This window comes from Oryx dammah, unplaced genomic scaffold (genome assembly GCF_014754425.2).
Source record: "Oryx dammah isolate SB20612 unplaced genomic scaffold, SCBI_Odam_1.1 HiC_scaffold_10, whole genome shotgun sequence".
Classification (NCBI taxonomy): Eukaryota; Metazoa; Chordata; class Mammalia; order Artiodactyla; family Bovidae; genus Oryx; species Oryx dammah.
The window spans coordinates 6,122,126-6,144,194 of NW_024070194.1; the positions used below are offsets into that span (position 1 = coordinate 6,122,126).

Sequence of the window (22,069 nt, forward strand, 5' to 3'; positions counted from 1 at the left end):
TGTTGCCAGTTGTCATATAAAATGACAACTTTTTTAAATGACATTTTTCGTTGCATGTCACAATCTGGTCGAGAAATGGTTTGTTGTTGGCATAGAGCAAGAGAAGACACTTCAGAATGATGATTTTTTTGTGTGATTTCTGGTCAGCCCACAAGGCACCCACTTACTGAGTTTTTTCACCCTTCCAATTTGTTTCAAATGCTCAATGGCTGTAGATGGTAGATGTTGAGTTCTTTGCAACCTCTTGTGTAGTTATAAGAGGATCAGCTTTGATGATTGCTCTCAGTTGGTCATTGTCAACTTCTGATGGCCATCCACTACACTCATCTTCAGGGCTCTCATCTCCTCTGCAAGACTTCTTGGACTATCACTGCGTTGTGCGTTCATTAGCAATTCCTGGGCCGGATGCGTTGTTGATGCTGTGAGTTGTCTCCACTGCTTTACAACTCATTTTGAACTTGAATTAAAAACTTACTCGAATTTGCTGTTTGTTTAACATCATTTCCATAGTCTAAATATAAAATAAATAGCAAATAATGTCATTAGCAAAAAAAAAAGTGAGAAATGTGCATTAAAATGATCAACATAACCACATTTAAGGATGTATTTCCAGTATCAAATGGCAGAGTTCAACAGGGCAAAATTGCAGTTACTTTTGCACCAACCTGATAATAAAGGCAAGAAGGGGAAATACTTAGTTGCAGTGTTTTGGCTCTTAAAAGCTTGTCCAGAATTGGGATGACTTTTTTCTTTTCTTTTTCTTTCCTTCCTTCCTTTTTTAAAAAAACACGTCTTGTTTGGAAACATCACTTACTACAAAGGGGAATGATGTGTTGATTGCACAAAAGTATGGACACTTTATGTTATGTGTTAATCCTGTTAAAAAATGGATATTAGTAATAGAAATGATGTTTTCCCATAATTGCTGAAGTAGGTGTTTCATACTGCAGCAATTTAGCAGTCTGTTAGTTAAAAGGGATTAGTACTAAGCAGTACTGTAGGTGGTTCTGTAAACTGTTTCTAGAAGGATCTGCTTTTTTGTGTATTAAGTCATTCAGGCTGTGCACTCAGTATGGCCCAGTTTTGGTAGATTCATTGCTGAGTTAGGGATGTGCATTTTTTGCCTGATCACTTTTTAGCACATCATGTACAATTTTTCAAAATGCTTTTATAATGTGCCCATATTCCCCTTACTGCAACCCATTAAAAAGTACTTGACACTTGTAAAGTGGAAATTGCCAGGTGAGACTTTTTTTATGAGATTTTTATGTTGCCAGGCCCAAGTTAGGATCTGGGGGGACTTGGAATTAGGAATTTTTAAAAAGAGGTACCCATAACTCTTGTCATCTCACCACTCACAATGTTGTAGTCCTTTATTTGCATTCCATAAACTTAGGATTTGAGAATAGGATGAAAATAGTTTCTTGAGTTGGTATCTCAAGCTCCTCAATTAGGGGAAAAAAATCAGGAGATGAACGGTTCTCATCTGTGCTGGAGGCAGGAGGCAAGGAAACAGCACAGCACAGGCTTCACAGTCAAGAGTGTTTCCAGCCTCAGGGAAAACTGGAGTCTTTGTGTTTTAAACTTTTCAACCTAATTTTCCTGTGTGTGAAATTCTGTTCTTTTGTAAGAAGACTCTAATAAAGCATTTAAATCTCTTTTAAGTCCCTAATTTATCTGATGGAAAACAATGCTTAAAGATAAGTGTAAAGGAAATTGTAAGTTTTCATTTAAGGATTTAATCTCAGGATGGTGTAGTGTTGAGCAAAAGGTTCTTAATTTATGCAGAAATAATATCTCTGAAATTATGTGATTCCCCTGAATGCTTCCATGAACTATATAAATGGCAGTAGTGAAAAGCTTTATTTATAGCTGCCTGACTTTTCTTAGGGGAAGAGCATCTGTTTGGGTAAAATATTAGCATCAGTATTTCAGAGCCTTTTGAGATGAAAAAGGGGTTTTCTTTTCTTCTCTGAGAATATAAGCTCCTTTATACATTAGTAAGATTTTATTCTGTGAATGCACATATATATGCTAGAAATAGCACCCTTGCTCCTCTACCCACTGGATACCAGTAGGTTCTCCCATTTTCCAGATGCGATGGCCAAATGATGTCTCCAGATATTGTCAGGTGTCCTTGGGGAGCAAAATTGCCTCTTTAAAACTACTTCTTTAGATTCTATTTTCAGGCTTAAAGACACATAGAAAAGTTAAATTAGTAAATGACTTAAAATGAGTACTGTGCTGAATTTTTATTGGTCATATTACAAACCAAAAAATTTTAAAATATAGAGCCTTATTGGGGTTTAAAATATTTTCTATCTGCAGTTTTGAACTAATTATTTCAACCAGTTGTTTGAAAGATATAGCTCCTCCAGGTGTACCTGAGGTTAGCATTTTTGGGGCAGTCTTAATTAATATCCTGTTTGTTTCTTTTCTCAGCTTCTAGCAAACCTATGAATTTATGCCTGTCACTGGAAATGCTGGCAGTGGGCCTGCCTTAGAGAAGCTAGCCAACAAAGATCCCTTTGGGTCCCACCCTTTCTAAATTTAGTTCATTCAGTCTCAGACTCTCAAGAGCCACCCAGAGCAGAGTTGGGTTGCTTCCCTGGGTCTGGAAGATTCCTTGGAGAAGGAAATGGCACCCCACTCCATTATTCTTGCCTGGAGAATCCCATGGACGAAGGAGCCTGGTGGGCTACAGTCCACGGGGTCACAAAGAGTTGGACACGACTGAGCGACTTCACTTTCACTTTCTGGGATGCAGATAGACTCTGGAGCAAGCACTGTGCTTTTTGGCTTATGTTTGGACCTGTGATCTGTGGTTGGTGTTGTGAAGTTGTGAGTACAACTCTCAGTGTTTTTTTTTTTTGCAGGGGACGGTAGAAAAATGCCCTCAGGACAGAGAGTTGAGAGAGAGGGAGAGAATGAGTAAGAGCAGGAGGGGAAGATTGAGAGAGAAATATTTATATTTTGGCAGCTGATTGAACAATGAAAGGTCATAGCTGCCTTCTAAAAGGTTTTGGACTTGTTGCTTGACACTGGCAGCTTGTCTACTAAGACCACTACCCAGATCTTCAGTGGATCTCCTCTGTTATTTTGTTCTGATTTCAAAAGTAGACAGGGAACAACTATAATGTTGGAGAATTTTGTCGTGTAAGGTAGTATTTATACCTGTTACTAACCAAAGTCATAGTTTAGCCAAGGTGCTTTTGTTTCTGATTTTTGCCTTGTTGTGAGTTTTTAGTCCTTTTTGCTCTCTGCAAAGGGCTTCCCTGGTGGCTTAGATGGTAAAGAGTCTGCCTGCAGTGTGGGAGACCAGGATTTGATCCCTGGGTCAGGAATATCTCCTGGAGAAGGAAACGGCAACCCGTTCCAGTATTCTTGCCTGGAAAATCCCACTCACAGGAGCCTGGCAGGCTACAGTCCATGGGGTCATAAAGAGTCGGACATGATGAGCAACTTCACTTTTTCACTTTGCTCTCCACAAGGGAGGATGTTCCAAGACTTCAAGTAACTTATCTGGTCATTCATCTGTTTGTAGAAGTTTGGCTTTAATTAAAAATCATTTTGAGACTTAAAAAAAAAAACCAAAAGTAACAAAAATTACTTTATAGTAGAACTTCTAATTTGTTAGTTTGCTGGTTTCTGCCTTGCTTGGCTTTTTCTGTTCTTTGTTGCTTAATGGTTATTTTTGAGTAGTTTTGATTTGCTCAAACATTTTCAGGTTTTTGAACGATGGCCATGAAAATGAGCAGAACTGTCCTTATTTTTGACTGGTGAGGAAATTTAAATGTATTTACAATTAATACCTTTGCAACTTACAATATACAGTAAAGACATTCTCTGCTCCCCCCACAAGCCACACTAGCAAAACCGTCAGCCGGAAACCTGCCCCTCCCTTCGGCATCTTCTCCACTTCTGCTTTCAATAATGAACATGCTGTAGAATGCTCTTTGCCATCCTGAGGATCCATTACCATGGTTGTGGGTGCAACAATTCTTGTTTGGAATCTGTAAATAAAGGAGACTATCTCAAACAAACCTTACAGGAGAACAGAGAGGTCTTTTATCATCATTAGGAAAAAGAAATGGCAAAAGTGAGGAATTCTTCTCTTTCTTCAGTCAACTTAAAGGAGAGCTCTAAAGGTGCCATTCTGAGCACATGGCCAAAAAACGGAAGCAGTGTTTACATTCACCAGTAATGGTGTTACAGACCCAGTTTACTTTCAGTTTCTTATCATTTTGAGACCAGAAACCTTTACCATATCTCATATTCAGTGGAAAAGCTCTTCATGTTTTTAATTTGATTTTTTAATGTAGGCTATAGTTTATAATTCTTAATATTCAACAATAAGTAGTATTATACCTTGCTGATTCTCTTTGTAAAATGAACATGCAGGGTATGTGGGTATTGTAAGTCATTTAAAAACACTGTGGGGAAAAAAAAAACCACTGAGAAATTCATAAAGCTAGTGAATCTTACTGTACATCACAGTTACAGACTAAACGGGCTGTTTTCATACTTGAGTAGGTGACACCAGTTTTTGACTAAATATTGGCAATTACATATCTCTTCTATAATTTATCTTTTTATTTTCTTTCCCTTACAACTTTCAGGTAGAACTTTAGACTTCATAGCACTGAATTAACCTGCACTGAAAGCTGTTTACCTGCAGTTGTTCACTTTTGTTGAAAGTGACCATGTCTCAAGTTCAAGTGCAAGTTCAGAACCCATCTGCTGCTCTCTCAGGGAGCCAAATACTGAACAAGAACCAGTCTCTTCTCTCACAGCCTTTGATGAGTATTCCTTCTACTGCTAGCTCTCTGCCCTCTGAGAATGCAGGTAGACCTATTCAGAGCTCTGCTTTACCCTCTGCATCTATTACATCCACCAGTGCAGCTGCAGGTAAGCGTATGATCCAAGTGTCTTCTGTTTCAAATGTTTTCTAGCCTGTTTTCTGACCTGATAAGGAGATTGCAGATACAGGGAGCTCTTGCACATTCACCTTCAAGAAGCAGGAGGAAGTATACCGCCCACACTTCTTTATTTATACCAGATATAAAACATACTTGATGATATACTGGCTTGATAGAGACCTTTTACAGACTATTTCAAAGTGTAAGGAAGAAAATTAGAAACCAAACTATAAAGCCTACTCTGTTATAAACTGGTAGCTGGCAGAAAAAAATTGAACAATAAATACCACTTTGGATATTCATTGTTATATGGGAGAATTCTGCTGTTAAAATGATTTCCCAGAACTGATTTGTAGATGTAAGTACCCTTTTTGGAGGTCTGTAAGATTTATTCCAAGCAAGGGGACAGCCATATTTTGGGACACAAAAGAATGTGTTGGCATTTGCTAATTTTTATTTTGACTAAGTAAGTTTAAGTTGCCATCCAGAGGTAGTTGAGAAATCACAGTGAGAGCCAATGAGAAATTGAACCAAGCAGCAGAGATGTTTAAAAAGGAAGCCCTCAAATTTGAATATTAGGAAAACAAAAATGAAAAATATCCATGGATTAAAAAAGACTTGCAATCCCTGGGGAAATAACCCTTAAAAACAATATTCTGCTCCCCAGTTCTCCCAATCTCATCCCAAGTTGCAAAGCCAGTTAAAGAGGGTGTCAGCATAGGTGTCTCTGTACTGGAGTCACCTTGTAATAAACTCTTCTCAGCCCTTAGTGCCTGACATCTCCCTTGGACTTCCTCCTCTGTCCTCTCGTTTCCGTTACTTTTTATCTTTCTTCTTAGAGTTTTAGCTTGTCCCACTCTCAGCTGCACAGACTCTTATCACGCTGCTACCTCTAGACTTCCTTGGACCAGCTCACCAGATGGCATTCTTGACTTGTCATAGTCCCCTGGAGGGTCAGTGTTCCCCATATTTGCCATTTGAATACCATCTTAATAGGAAATGGCACGGACTAGTTCAGTCCTCTGGGATTTAATTGCTTTCTCTTCTAATGTGTTCTTATATTCACATTTTGTTGACTTTATAAAACTCCTGCCCTCCAAGACCATTTTATTTTGCTTACATAATTATTAAAGATAGGTAAAGTCTGAGGCTGGCAGCCTCTGGAGATAAGATGAGAAGATGCCCCAGGAAGGAGAAGTTAGCTATTTGGAAAAAGACGGTCGTTGTTTGAGAAATGGTATTGGCATATTGCGTTTTGTGAAATAATGAACAGGGTACAGCTGACAACTGTTGTAGTAACTAATGTGTGTATGTGTCTCTGCTCAAAAGACCTCCTTGTTATTCCCTTGGTTATAATAGCAGTCCTTCATCCGATTTCAAATCTTGCGTGCTTGCCATGGTTTAGTTATTCTTCTGACTTCTATTCTCTCTCTTTTGAAGACACACCCCTTCCTAGGTAACCTGACTTCAACTGGTTCAGAAAAGATCCCAGCTGTGTCTTCAGATATGTGCCCTCAGTGTGGTTTGCAGTTTTGCATCGCTGTTGCTCTAAATCATTAGACGTGGCGTTTGTTTTCCCTCTCTTCATAGTCCTGGAGAGCCGCCGTCTCTAACACTGCTAGTTGACGTCAACGCTCTCACATTATTTTTCAGTTCCTCCTAACATGGCACACCCTAAAGAGAAAACCCCAATGTGTCTTGTGAATGAGTTAGCCCGTTTCAACAAGATTCAGCCTGAGTATAAGCTTTTGCGTGAGCAAGGTCCAGCTCACTGTAAGGTAAATATTGTCCATACTGCCTGTGCGTTTATAACCCACTAGGAATGTTTCCTTTCTTTTCATACAGTTGCAAGTGGTGCGGTGATTCAAAACACATTTGAAACTGCTGCGGTTGTTTTAAAGAGATGCAGAAATACAGATTTTGGGCGAGTCACTTCTTTTTTCCATCCTTGCAGAGTGGGTCAAACAAAAGAGATGCTTCTCTGGGGGATATTTGGCTTTTAAAACTTCAGTTAGCATGTGGTTGTTTAGGATTCTGAATCAAGACAAGTCCCAAGCACCTGTGAATGGTTTCCTATGACTTTTCTGGGCTCTGGGCCTCCTGGCTGCAGCCTCCGTCTGGCTCCTTTCCTTTTTGTTTGCACGTGCATAGGTACCTTAGGTCTGGGCAGGGCAGGGAGAGGAGGTGAATGGGAAATCAGTGTTGCTTCTTGTTCAGAATCAGATACAGGGTTTGAATGTGAGAGGTAGAAATTAATCTCCCTGTGAGTACATGGAATTATCTCTGATTTTAGGTACCCTTGTCACTCTCATCTTAGAGGATGAAAGACTGAGTGTAATTTGAATTTTTACTATTTGTTTTTCAGGAGTTCAGTCTTTTAAGCTTGCTTGATATCTGTGCTAATGTGCTTGGACCCTAAATGTTTGTGTATCTGGCTTTATCTTTTGCAACTACAGTATGAGAGATAAAGAATTAGGCCTATTTCTGATTCTAGCCTTGAAGTAAGATAATACAGTTTTATAAGGAAGAGTTGTTTGTCTCTTTGTGCCTCAGTTTTCCTGACGTGCAAACCTCTAACCTTGAATGATACCAAGTTTCTCTTTTTTCTTGGACTAAAAGTAGCATCGACCACAATCACGAACAGGCCCCATAGGGGAGCGCATTTTGGTTAGTTGCTTTGGAGTCAGGTAGATCTGGGTTTGAATCTTAGCTTCTTACTAACTTGTTGACCTTGTGCAGGTTACTACTTTTTTTGAAACTCCGTTTCCTCATCTGTAAAATGGAGATAATAGTACCTACCAAATAGGTCTGTTGTGAGAATGTATGTCAAAGTGTGGAGCACAGTGTCTGGCACGTAGTAAATGCTTGAGAAATGGTAGCTATTACAATTAAGCAATTATACATTTAAGAAAAACAGAAATTTCCCACTCTCATGAAGGTAGTTTTAATATTATTCTAAAGCATAATTATATTTGAAATATTTCTTTACTTTTAGAAGGCAATTAGCCAATTCTTTGGTAACTGTTCTGTTTCTTCTACAGGATTTTTTTTTTTTGCAGATCTTAACTTTGGGATTCCCTTTATTAACTGTTTTTGGTATTTTTGGAAATACGTACTGTCTCACTTGAGCTTTGGTACCTTTTAGGTAATTTGGCTGTGTGTTCAGTCTGTAGCTGCTTTTTTTTTTTTTTTGCCTACAAGTTGTTCAAAGAGAAAAATTTATTACCTCCTAGATGATTATTAGACTATTTAAAAAGTCAGAGGTCTGGTGTACTTTTAATTCTGTCTGAACCGAGATCTAACCTCACCACTGCCCCTCCGCACAGAAGGCAGCAGCGTGGCAGCAGCGCCATCGGGACAGTCGTGGAGAAAGGCAAGACTGACCGTGAAATTAACTCTCTTCTGTCTTATAGCGTTTTCCCCCTTCGATGTCTTTTCATGAAAGGATCACGAAAATGACTGAGGGTCTGCACAGCGTTGCAGGCTGCTTCTGCTGTCTGACTTCTTGTGCTAGCCAGGGTTTTGCATTCATGCCATCAGTGCTTTAATGAGTAACTTTATGAACTGCAACATAAATACAGGAGACCCCTAATATTTCAAGGGGGGTGAAGGATTCTTTAATTTTTCGCCCTTTAGTGGAAGTTGTGCACTGAGGGAATCCTGAAGTTAAGACCTACAAGAAAAATCAGCTCTAAAGGCAAGTTGGCCCCATCCCTTGAGGCACCAAATTTAAATGACCTGGACATACTCAAATCACCATTTCTCATGTGAATTATTTGTAAGTGAAATAAAGTGATAGATTCCGTGATAAAGAAAATCAGAAGAATAAAAACTCCAAAGTAGTGAATCTCAACCATTGAAGTGCATCAGAATGACTTTGGGACCTTATTAAAAATACACAGGCTCAGGCCTCCCCTCATGCTGTTCTTTTCAGTCAAAACTCCTGGAACGTGTATTTTACCAGGCTTCCTGGGTTATTCTTCAGATGTACACAAGTGTTAAAGAATCACTGCGCTGTGGTGGGTCCTAGTGTTTTTTGAATGAATTGTTTGTCCAATTCTGATGGGATTAACATAACCTAACTTTACGAATAGAGCGTGCACACAAGTTCCCTTTATACTTAAAAAGGAAAAAAGAGGCTTGTCATTGTCCGCAGTTGTTAAGGGCAAAATTAGCTCTTTTGAACGCCTCCTTAGAATTGAGTTCAGAAATGTTGTTAGATCTTTGCTTGCAGTGAATCTCATCTTCTGAAAGGGGGGGCAGTGTCTGAATAGTACAGTCTTAGGAAAGTGAAAGGTAGCATTGTAATAATGACATTCCCAAATTCATTTGAAGTTTTGGCCTAATGAGGTTGTATTTTCAGACAAGAATCAGTGAACAAATTACGACAAATGCTGTCTTCATTTGTATGAGGTCCTATTATGTGTCTAAATTAAGCTTGCTAAACTTCTTCCATGAGAAGAAACGGGAAGACAGTTTTTATTTGGATGGCTTCCAGATAATTAGCATTTAATATTTTAATATATAAGAGAACAGTTCTTAATTTCTGTACTTATACCCATCTTTCAAAAGATGTTTTTTCATGGAGTGCTATGCAGTACAAGTCGACGATGTATGTATCTTTTCATGTTTGTAGAAACAGTGAAAAGGGGGATGAAGGGATAAATTACAAAGATAATGACCAGGCCTTTTAAACCACGACCGTAAATTATGTTCAAGGTCCAAGTGACATATTTTAGTCAACATCAGGTTTCCTGAATTGAGAGCTCACAATTTTCATTTGTAGGTGTTTACAGTACAGCTAACACTTGGAGATCAGCACTGGGAAGCTGAAGGAACTAGTATTAAAAAAGCCCAACACACAGCTGCTGCCAAAGCTTTGGAAGGAACAAAATTTCCTAAACCTATAGTCCACCCTTTCCGTAGCGAAGGAAGAAATCCAGGTATTATGCGTGGGCCAAGACAGGTTCCTTTCAAAAGTGTGTCTAGAGGTATCCGTTTAGTATGTATATGAATTCTTTCTTAACTGACTTGTTGATTTTGAAAGCACAGAGTCTGCACTACCAGTGGCAAATGCTTATCTTTTCGGAATCTTAACCTTACTCTAAAGCAGTGGTTCCCAGTCTACAGCCCCTCGATGCCTGATGATCTGGAGAGGTGGTCATGGGAGGCGGGGAATGTCACCAAACGATTTCGGAGACTTTCAGAAAAGCTTAATGAAAGGAATTTTTTTTTTCTTTTGATAAGGGTTGTATAGATTGTGAGAACGTGGGTTTTATTTAAAATCACTTCAACTTTGTGTGGTAATATTGATTATAACATGTTGATTGTAACCCCGATTGTCAGTTTTACATCTCTTGATTGTTAACAAAAATGAGAAAATAGATATTTATTTCTTAAATTCAGATTAATAGATACCTCTTCAGGCAAGGGTCCCAGTTGGGGAGAATACTTTTAAAGAGGAGTGTCCTGTGAAAGCTTTGGGACCACCGATCTGGCAGCTATAGGTAGCAGTGGCTGTCTAAGGAGAGTCACCTCTCAAGTGTATGAAGTCACCCAGGCCCTTCGCATGCAGGAACGATCTGGGAAGGCCTCGGCCACGCCTTTCTCTTCCTTTCGCTTTCTCTGGGATCTTTGCTTCACATTTATATTCTACTGCAGATAAATTTTATGGGTCAGAGCTGCTGTTACTTAAAACACAACTATTTGAATTGTGTAAAAAATATAGTTCATATATTAGCTAAGAAAGAAAAAAAAGAGCCTAATTATTCATGTGACCCTCGGACTTTGCAGACTCAAAGGTATTCTTATAAGTTTGTTTTATGCACTAGATTAGTGAAACCAGTTATGGTACAGAATCAAGGCATTTTTATTTTCCTCTATCTACATCCTAAAGAAGCATTTTCAAGTGGGTTTTTGTGTGCATTTCAATTGAACTTTGCCATTGCTAGTGTTGTTCTGTGTTTGATATGAAGCTGTTGATTTTAAATGTGATTGTGCACTGATGCTAATCTTTCCAGGTCCAATCTTTCCAGGTTGGTTTTCTTTTTAAATGATTTTTAAAGGTTTATGAATTGGATGAACTTAGAGGGGGAGAAAGAAGGATGAATGATGAGTATTTTCTAAAACTGATAATTTTGAGGTCACCTGAGATACACCTATTGCTGCTGTATATGGAAACAGAACTCATTTTTCTAACAAGTATTACCACCAATCAAATCCCATTATAAATACTAAGAAAGAAAACATCTAAGTATTTTGTGGGTCTCATCTGACTTCTCCAGATAGAATTCACAGTCTTCTCCTCGGCGATTCTGCACCTTCCTTACAGCACTCGCAATGTTGTATCAGAGTTCTTGAAGTGTGTCTTGTGTTCTCTGGACTCCTCTGGGATAAGAATTGTGTTTTTCAAACTCAGCACAGTGCTTTGCCTCCAGTTAGTACTGAATAAATGCATTGTCCTGCGAAATAATCTGTATGGATGTCCTTCTAAGTGTAAGCCAGTCAGTCAGTACAACCAGAGTTATATTGGTTGAGTATTGCCAAACAGTGAAATGATTTGGACAGTCCTGTGGGATCTTTTAACCATGAAATTTGATGTGTATTGGAACCTATTTCTGACAACTGATTCTCACTGCTTACATCTTGTGTTACATTGCTGCTCCTCAATAGCCGTTACCGTATATTTTGTGCTGTTGATTGTGTATTAATACCTACAAATCACAGCAGATTCTTGGATTTCCTGACCTGATGTCTAGCAGTGAAGTACTTAGAGCCCTTCATGAAATGCATCATGAATCCATTAGTAGAAAGCATGCTATTCTTTTTTATTTTAGTGAGTGTCATTCTCATTTCAGGAAAAAAAGTTCTTTGTTTTGATTCTGTGTTGCAGAAAGCATAACCCCTACTGTAGAGCTAAATGCACTGTGCATGAAACTTGGGAAAAAACCAATGTATAAGCCTGTCGACCCTTACTCTCGGATGCAGTCCACCTATAACTACAACATGAGAGGAGGTGCTTATACCCCAAGGTACGTGTCTCTTTTGTTTTAAATCCAGGTGAAAGTATATTTGCTCTTTCATGTAGAATAGTAAGATGTATAGATTGTAGAATGCATAATGGCCTGGTCCTCTTTGGTGCCAAAGGCTTCCGCCAGTCTGAATTGTCCTGGTGTCACTGGAACTGTATTTTGATGCTCTTCGAACTCCTGTCATTGGAAAGGTCTTGGGCACATTCTTCACAAGCAGTACAGCTAGAGCCCCAAGCAATCTGGTTAAAGATCACACGTGTAACTGCTTTGTGCAACTGAGTCATATTTGAACATGATTCTTGCGACACCACAATTCTCAGCCCTCAGATTTATTGATTATTTTTTACTGGGTACTTTCTGACTTTAGAACTTACTTATGTGCTTTGTAAATAGCCTTGGTATACAGGTGCAGTGCAATATTAGTTGAAATCTGAAAGTGCCATGCATTTAAAACCTTCTGCTCGAGGTCTTAAGACACTAGTGGAGAGAGTGATGATCAAACTGGAGGTCTTCATTTCCCTGCCCTACTTTGGGGTGGTAGTCAGGTGGAGGCCAAAGCCATTTTAAAAATAGAAACCAGCCTCTGCCAGGCTCTAGGCTGTTGGGATTTCTAGAAATGTGGGTCCAATCAATTAGTTTAAATATAAATGGATCCAATCATCTAACTGAAAGACACAAGAGTGGACAACTGAATTTAAAGAAACAAAAGACCCAGCTATATGCAATCTATAAGAGACTCTGCTGTTTCAGGAGCACACAAACTTTATTCCATACAAATGGAAACTGAAAGAAAGAAGAAATAGCTATATTTATATCAGACAAAATAAAGACTAAAAGACTTTGGTTAAAAAATTCCCATTCTTTTCTGGCGACATGAAAGTGAATTCCAGGTATGAGAAAGTAGAGCAAGTTAAATTTTCTTTCTTAACTAAAGTCTAATCCATTTTAGATTTTGTAAGTATGGGTTAGCTTTGTACATTGAACCCATGTAATTTGTAAGCCAATTTATTTTGTGAAATGTAAACAGTGTTTGCTCATACTGTGTGGCAATTCTAATCGAGCATAAACATATGAAATCTGGATGTGCTGATGAGGACTCATTATTGGCGAGCAAACACTGCTGTAATTAGGACCTGTGATGAAGGAAATACCTGGAATTTGTCAGAGATGGTATGTGACTTATCTGAGACTAATTTTCCTCATCCCCTTCTATTTTTAGGTACTTTTACCCATTTCCAGTCCCACCTTTAGTTTATCAAGTTGAACTTTCTGTGGGAGGACAGCAATTTAATGGGAAAGGAAAGACGAGACAGGCTGCAAAACACGATGCTGCTGCGAAAGCCCTGAGGATCCTGCAGAGCGAGCCCCCCCCTGAGAGGCTGGAGGTGAGGCGAAGGCTGAGCCGGGGCCCCTGGAGCTTGGTGTGGAGCGGGAGGGTGGTAGGAAGATGTCGCTTCAGGTTGGTTTTTCTAAGAGAATGCATTGAGAGCTGTGCTTAATGTTTGTTGTCAGATAACATACAAGCTCTGGTAACCTGAGGGTTTCTTTCCTTTCTTGCCCCTCCACCCGCCTCGGAAATTTTAGCAGGAAAGTCAGGTGCCTTCTTGTGCACTCAGTGGCATGGTTCTGCACATGTTAGAAGGATTGTGACTCACCTGAGTGGTGAAGAGCACGCGACGAACTCTTCGATGCTGAACATTATTCTTGTCATAATCTGTGTTTTATGGTACCAGGTTAGGGGATTTTCTGAAGCCATTTTGACCAGATGTTTTCTTTATTATCTTGAAATGCCTGTTATCCATTTGTGCTTAACGAACTGTCCTAAGACTTCGTGGCTTAAATATCTCCAGGCCTTTATCCTGCTCACAAGCCTGCGGTCCAGGGAGAGCATGGCATGGAGACCTCATCTCTGCCGCGTACCGATGCGGCGCCGCGGTGCTGGAGGGCCTCTTCCAAGGCGGCGCTCTCGCTGGTTGGCTGTGTGTCATCTGCGATCAAGGAGGGGGCGTTGGTCCTGCAACCTTGGTTCCCCTCCTCTGTAGCCTGAGCAGAGACTCTCTATACACCCTCACAATATGATGGCTCGGTCCCAGGAGGGCACATTCTGGGAGACGGGAGGTGGAAGCTGCCACCAGTGTCTCAGGGCCCTGGCCTAGAATTCAGCCCAGCACCACTTCTGCCGTATCCTGTAGGTCAAACAGGCGGGGAGCCCAGACTCAAGAAGGGGCTACAGGAGCTCACTTTTATTTATTGATTTATTTTTATATTGAGATAAAATTCACATAATTTCATAGTTTTAACTTTTGTAAGTATACAGGTCAGTGACCATTGGTACGTTCACAATGTTGAGAACCCCACTTATGGATGAGAGGAGTATCAAAGAATTGGGGACTTATTATTATTATTATTTTTTTTTGGTTACAGCGTGCAGCTTGTGGGATTGTTCCCCAACCAGGGATCCAGCCTAGGCCCTGGGCAGTGAGACTCCGGAGCCCCGCCCACTGGACCCCCAGGGGACTCCCCTGGGGGCTGTGTTTTAAAATGATCATGATAGGTATAGGATGTTGTGACTAAATAGAAATATATGTTTTAGAACATCACTAGGTCATCACTAAAATGACTCCATACTATTGCGCTGCCAAGGCATTAGTGCCTGGCTCTGATAAAGCAGTTGGATCACCAAAGGTCCAGGAGAGCCCACCGAGTAGAAAACGTTGTGATTTCATGGTTCTGTTTATCACAGCTTGAAATGCCTCCTGAACATACCCCTTGGAAGCATTTGACTTTTCTTGCTCAAGAAACAAGTTCTCAAACAATCAGAAGATCTTGCACAGAACATTTGGCCAAATGGGTGATGATAGGTATGAAGTTGGGGGACCTTTGGCAGGGTGCTTGCAGAGGTCTGTTATGTCCACCTGTCCCCTAGGGTGACCCAGCTCAGGGCAGCACTCTGTGGCTTCATGGCTAGTTGCATGGGAAGGTTTTGTTTTCCTTTTGTTTCAGTGCATTTCCAGCTCGAGTGCAATCACACATTTTAACAGAGATGTTCTATTTCCAGAGTTCACTGAGGACCAAATAGAAAGGAATGGACTATAACTTAGGAGGATTTACTGAAGTGAAAGGATGAGGTCCTTAGTGGTAAAATTTGTTAAAGTACTGAAGGTAGTGAAATCTGAGTCATTTTTGGAGGCATTGCATTTGTTGAGTTGACTTTGGTGCTAATCTAATTGGAATCAGATGGAATAGGTATTTCTTGGTTCCTTCCAGCCAGCAGTTGTTAAACGATTACTGAACACTGGTATGTGGGCCATCTGCTTAGGAATCTCTTGAGAACTTAAAAAAAAAAAATTCCTTGGCCTAACCCACACGATTCTAGATTCTAATGCAGTAAGCTAAGATCCATGAATCTGGCTTTTTTCCCCCCACCCTGGCCATGCCTTGTGCATGTGGGATCTTAGTTCCCTAACCAGGAATTGAACCCATGCTGCCTGCATTGGGATCACAGAGTCTTAACCACTGAACTGCCAGGAAAGTCTGATTTTTTATTTTTTTATTTTGTTTTTCTTTTTAACGAGCTCTTAGAGTAACTGAAACAGTCAGGGTTTGGGAATCACAGGTCCTAAATATTGTCAGTGCTTCCCAGGCAGTTTTCGGCCTTTAAATCCTCCTTGGAAGTTTGAATGCACTGTATTGCTGCAAAGGGAAAGTGCCTGTCAGAGCCTTAGAGTGACCCATCGCCCACTGGAGCAGTTGGTTGCCTCAGGCCTGAGGGCAGAGGCTAGAGCAGCGGACACCCTTTCCTCGGCTCATCTGACTTCTGTAAGCAGCTTGGTTGGGCGTCATGGGCATCATTTGTCCCCTTGTGTCCTCCTCTTTGCCCCTTTTCTAGTTCTGTGTGATTTGAAGTAGAGACAGTTCCCTTAAGAAATGTTGCAAAGACTGGCCCAAACAGTGCTTCAGAAATGGCATTTTCTTTGAAGTTGTAAGGGAAACACACTTGGCTTTCCACCTGACTGAGCTGTCGCTGGTCTACCAGGCCCTCCGGAGAGTGGGCAGCAGGGGAAGAAAGACAGTTTGAAAAGATAGCTTTAATTTTTTGTTCTTAACAAGAAATGCCTATGAACTATAACAGTTTTTAACTTCAAAAAAAGAAAAAATAAATATCCCACTTGAAGGTAGTCACTGTAAACATTTTTGTGGATATCAGGACATATGTAAGTAAGCACACACACCTATCTATTTCACAAAAATGGGATAATATTGTATGATAACCACTTCCCCGCGCGCCCCCCCCCTCCCACCACTGAAGTGCTTATTATGATGTGTTGATGCTATTTACTTAAAATTCCATGAAGGACTCAAATTCAGCATGCCTCTAAGCCACCTTCAATGGCTGCAGAGTGCTCCACTGTGAGCATACCAGTTTAGTTTTTCAACAACAGAAGCTTTATTTTTGGGTTGTTTGCAGTTTTTCCTGTTATAAAATAGATAGTGAAGAACATAGTCCTCAACGTGGAATTGCTTGGTAACGTATGTGGCCAGGTTCCCCACCAGGAAGATGGTACTTGTTTAGGCCTCTGCCAACAGGGCCTGAGGAGTCTGTTTACCCACAGCCTGCCTGCATTGGAAGTTCTCATTGTAAATAAATTGTCTGTTTTGTTCTTGATAATTTTAGCACTGGTGATTGTGTGGTGAATCAGTTCCTCTTCTCTAGAGCATAGCCAATAAAGCCAGCAGGTTCCATCTGTAAGACAGGTGTAGTCTGACCCCTTGATAACAGGCCCTGAGCTCGGCCAGCCCTGCAGGTAAACAGCGCAGTGCCCCTCTCCGTGTGGAGCTTGGTTGAATGGAGTGTCATCAAAAAGTGCAGCGAATGCTTGGATGAAAGTAGCATGTATCATGAGAGCATAGAGTGTCTTGTTTAGGTTGGAGTACTGATGGTGCCCTGAGGGATGAGTCATTTAAGCTCAGGATGAAGATGAATAAGAGAACAGGACAAGTACATTCCCAGCAGAGGGAGCAGCTTGTGCAAAGGTCCTGAGTTGGGAAACCAGTTCTTTTCTGTTCTATTCTGTTCCTTTCTTTTCTTTTCTCTTCTATGGCTTGTACTAATAAAAGATGACTTACTCAATGTTGAGGTGTTAGGAGTAAGATCGACATAGCTACAGTGTCTGTGATAGTGAAAAACAGGAGCTAGCCTCATATGGCCATTCTTAGGGAAATGGTTAAATATAATAAATGAATACATTTATCCCAAGACTACCAGAGTGTGGTAGATCTGTTTACGTGGACCTGAAAGGCTTATAATCTATTGAATGGGCGGGGAAGCATGATGCAGAGCTATTACTGCCAGTATAGTGCTATTGTTTGAGTTAAGTAAATGAAGGCGCCAGGTTGGGGGTGGGATGGGGTGTGTGTGTGTGTGTGTTTATTTGGATGTGCATAGGTTCTATCTTGAAGGTTATATCAAACTTTAAAATTAGTTTTCTCTTGGTGGTAGTGTTAGAAGGCAGACTTCTTAAAATTGTACTGTTTGAAGTTTTCTTTTTTTAAATACTGTGCTGTGCTGTGCTTAGTCACTCAGCTGTGTCTGACTCTTTGCGACCCCATGGACTGTCGCCCGCCAGGCTCCTCTGTCCATGGAATTGTCCAGGCAAGAATACTAGAGTGGGTGGCAAGCCCTCCTCCAGGGGATCTCCCCAACCCAGGTCTCCTGTGTTGCAGGCAGATTCTTTACTGTCTGAGCCACTAGGGAAGCCCAAGAATACTGGAGTGGGTAGCCTGTCCCTTCTCCAGAGGAACTTCCCGACCCAGGAATCGAACTGGGGTCTCCTGCATTGCAGGCAGATTCTTTACCAACTGAGCTACCAGGGAAGCCCAGTTTTTAAATACTACTTCCGTAGAAATAAATAAATGCAGCTCTTCCTGTTCTTGAGTTCTTATCTTCACTTGAGCCAGGGATGTGTTTAAGTAGGACTAAACTAAAATTGGAGACCTTACTCTTCATTATACTATCTATATTTCACTATACGCTCAAGGTCCATTGAACCCAATTTTTATTTTTGAGCTTTTTTCTAGTTCTGTAAGAATTGATACTACATGACTTTTATTCTTTTTCTAGAGGTTTAAAAGAACAAGGTAAAAATATACTTAATTTTGAAAGTAGAATGATAATTTGTCTTACAATTATGAGGGTCCTTTGGACCCTTTTGTAAGTCTTAACGTTATGGACTCTTAATTTTCTTGTGTTTTGAAACATTTTGCTGCTTGTCATCCTATATACTATTTCAGCACTATCATGTATTCCCAAATCTGCAATAAGCAAGACTGAAATAGTGAAGAAGTGGAAGAACGATGAAATCCCTCAGTGGATGACACAGGCGTGAACCAACCATCACTGTCGCATCGTCTTTACTGTGCTTATTGCATTGCCTAATGCATTCTGTTATTTTTCAAGAAAATACAAAAGACTGGAGACACCCATCTGTTTACTCTGCTTTTAGCTTTTGTTGAACCCAGGTGAGAATTCAGAATTTTTCCATCCCTACTGGCAAACAAAAGAAAACTGATGGAGGAAGACATTTTCCTTGTTAGACCAATCGGAAGATGAATGCAGAGAGACAGATAGCAGCACTCTGGCCTCTCATGGGGACAGGGAGATTGAGTGTGGATGTGACTTGGACTGGGAGTCTTCAGCTGACACCTTAGATAAGTTTGGCCAGACTCAAGAGTCCGCAAGGGGACTGTGTCTCTGTGGTGTATGAAAAAGAGATGTGCATTCTCTCCTGGTCAGTCAGTCAGCAGGAGGGACTTTTACCACACAGTGTTTTACAAGAACTGAACCGTCCTGTTTTGACTTTCTAAAAATTTTTGTATGACAGACATCTTGCATATGATTTAGCCACCAGAATTTTCTTGCCACTTAACATCCACAAAATAACTGGATCATGCAGAAGGAGGTGTGTGTATTGGAAGGAGATTGATGACACAGTGACAAAAAGATCATTGTGCTGATCCTTCGCTTGGTGTTTATAAACCTGGAAATGAAAGCAGTTTGTAGTTATGGAGCAAAGGAGATGGCTGTTCTCCCTTCAACAGTTATGAGTCATTTTCAAAAGTAATATGTTTTGACAATATGACTACAGGAAGAATCAGAATCATGATAGGCTGGAACCCACGGGAGGGGGTTTGAAGTCTGGCGTTGTTACCGTGGGCTGTGCTGTTAAGTTCAGGCGTGGCAGCCAGTGAGCTGTTATTCGTGTTTAGTGTCTTTGCCTGTTTTGGGTATATTTGCCTTCATTCCTGACTACAAACCTGGAATAAAAAGTTAAGTGTGTTATTTTAAATTTCTTATTAAAATCTATAATGGAATGATTTTTTGTTGTCCTTTTATTCTGTATGTTATTTGTAAAAGGACTTTATTTAAATGTAGAAAAATCTAGAGGGTCCATTGGAGCCAGATGGTAAATGGTGATGATTGTCTTTCCCTGGCATGTTCAGGGTTAAGCATGGTTCAGAGTGTTTTTTTTTTCCCTTAATGTTGCCTAGATTTTATTGCTGTGCCATACACTATGGGATTGATGTTAACAGTAATTCCCACTTCCTGAAGGTAAGGATAAGGGCCGGCTACAGTTTCTTCATCTCACTGGGAATGGTATTTGTGGATTTTTTTTGAGTCATTTGCTGCTTCCCCCATTGCAACATTTTGTCCAATCCAGATAATATTAAAATTATTTATGTAAAAGAGCAATATAATCTCTCTTCCAGATATATGTATATCTTTGTTTTCTCTTTTGCATTTTTATTTTACTGGCTGCTTTGTCCAGTGTGCAGTTCTGTTTGAAGCAGTAGCTTCGAGCTGTGAGTCTCAACTCTGGTCGCTAGAGGACTTAAAAAAAAATATATATATATATATAGATATAGATATATAGAACAGATATCCAGGCCCTACCTGCAGAGATTTGAGTTCACGTATCTGGAGCGGGGCTCTGGCATCTGTATTGTACAGCTCCCAAGTAATTCTGATGCTGCTGTGCTTGAGAAACACTGGCTGAGAGTTTAGAATTCAGTAGTAGACTTAAGTAGTTCCCTGTAGACTTAGGTGGAACCTCAATATGCTAAATACAAAAGTTAGTTCATTAGTAGAACTTGTCAGTTTGAATTTGAGAGTATTTATAAAGGCAGTCAGTGAGAATGATTTTATGTGAATTTTCACAACACCAAATTACCCTATATATTGTTTTTGTCTGTTAACAACAACAAAAAACCCACATGGCTGGGAAAGATCCGGTCCCATTTTAGAGTAGTGGTTAACTTTCCTGTGGGAAGGAGTGTGAGAAGGACTTCATTGTTTTCCTTATCAAAGGAAAAAAATAATGTCAGCGGTGTTCAGTGTTGCGTTTGTTCTATCCAGTAGAGTTGTGGGTTACATTGTTGTTTGTACTTTGCTGTATGTTTGAAACAGGTCATAACTAAAAGTAAAAATTAAAAGGAATTGAACTGGTACAATGAACAAACTCAAAATTCTCGAAGCCAGGCTTCAGCAATACGTGAACTGTGAACTTCCAGATGTTCAAGCTGGTTTTAGAAAAGGCAGAAGAACCAGAGATCAAATTGCCAACATCCGCTGGATCATGGAAAAAGCAAGAGAGTTCCAGAAAAACATTTATTTCTGTTTTATTGACTATGCCAAAGCCTTTGACTGTGTGGATCACAATAAACTCTGGAAAATTCTTCAAGAGATGGGTATACCAGACCACCTGACCTGCCTCTTGAGAAGTCTGTATGCAGGTCAGGAAGCAACAGTTAGAACTGGACATGGAACAACAGACTGGTCCCAAATAGGAAAAGGAGTATGTCAAGGGTGTATATTGTCACCCTGCTTATTTAACTTATATGCAGAGTGCATCATGAGAAACGCTGGACTGGAAGAAACACAAGCTGGAATCAAGATTGCCAGGAGAAATATCAGTAACCTCAGATATGCAGATGATACCACCCTTATGGCAGAAAGTGAAAAGGAACTAAAAAGCCTCTTGATGAAAGTGACAGTAGAGAGTGAAAAAGTTGGCTTAATGCTCAACATTCAAAAAATGAAGATCATGGCATCAGGTCCCATCACTTCATGGGAAATAGATGAGGAAACAGTAGAAACAGTGTCAGACTTTATTTTTGTGGGCTCCAGAATCACTGCAGATGGTGACTGCAGCCATGAAATTAAAAGCCACTTACTCCTTGGAAGAAAAGTTATGACCAACCTAGATAGCATATTCAAAAGCAGAGACATTACTTTGCCAACAAAGGTCCGTCTAGTCAAGGCTATGGTTTTTCCTGTGGTCATGTATGGATGTGAGAGTTGGACTGTGAAGAAGGCTGAGCGCCGAAGAATTGATGCTTTTGAACTGTGGTGTTGGAGAAGACTCTTGAGAGTCCCTTGGACTGCAAGGAGATCCAACCAGTCCATTCTGAAGATCAGCCCTGGGATTTCTTTGGAAGGACTGATGCTGAAGCTGAAGCTCCAGTCCTTTGGCCACCTCATGCAAAGAGTTGACTCATTGGAAAAGACTGATGCTGGGAGGGATTGGGGGCAGGAGAAGGGGACGACAGAGGATGAGATGGCTGGATGGCATCACTGACTCAATGGACATGAGTCTGAGTGAACTCCGGGAGTTGATGATGGACAGGGAGGCCTGGTGTGCTGTGATTCATGGGGTTGCAAAGAGTCGGACACTACTGAGCGGACTGAACTGAACTGAACTGAACTGAATGAACAAAAGAAAAAGGAAAATTGGGGTACAAGTCTTGTGTCAGCAGCACCTGGTTTATTTCCAGGTTTGGTTCTGGTGGTTGCACCCGAGGAAAACATTCTCATTGACACAGTTATTTATCATGAGAGTATGTAAATAGCTCATGTATTTTTTTAAAAATAGCTCGTATTGTAAAAGTCTCTGAACTCTTCAAATAAACAGCTGTCAGCAGACGTGGTTGTGCACAAAGAGTGGCCTTAAATACATTCTCTGTGCTGTGCAGCCGTCACCACTGTCCATTTTCAAAACGCTTTCATCACATCACACACAAACTGCAGGAGTGATGGACACGTTCAGCAGTAATGCTGCCGTT

General features: G+C 40.4%; 1 protein-coding gene across 12 annotated transcripts in view; it reads left to right on the forward strand.

Annotated features, from left to right (window-relative positions):
• Window positions 1–22,069, forward strand: part of STAU1 (staufen double-stranded RNA binding protein 1) — a 62,071-nt gene that overhangs the window by 15,925 nt on the left and 24,077 nt on the right. For 4 of the 12 annotated variants that reach the window (XM_040248168.1, XM_040248165.1, XM_040248169.1 and 1 more), the window contains 2 exons: window positions 11,812–11,950; window positions 13,170–13,335. In XM_040248168.1, the coding sequence (XP_040104102.1) occupies window positions 11,850–11,950; window positions 13,170–13,335 (267 nt within the window). In that variant the 5' untranslated portion in view covers window positions 11,812–11,849. Of the gene's footprint in view, window positions 1–2,703; window positions 2,842–4,619; window positions 4,909–6,572; window positions 6,698–9,705; window positions 9,863–11,811; window positions 11,951–13,169; window positions 13,336–22,069 lie in introns of those variants that run through there. The other 8 variants (XR_005722422.1, XM_040248160.1, XM_040248162.1 and 5 more) reach the window with 5 other exon arrangements.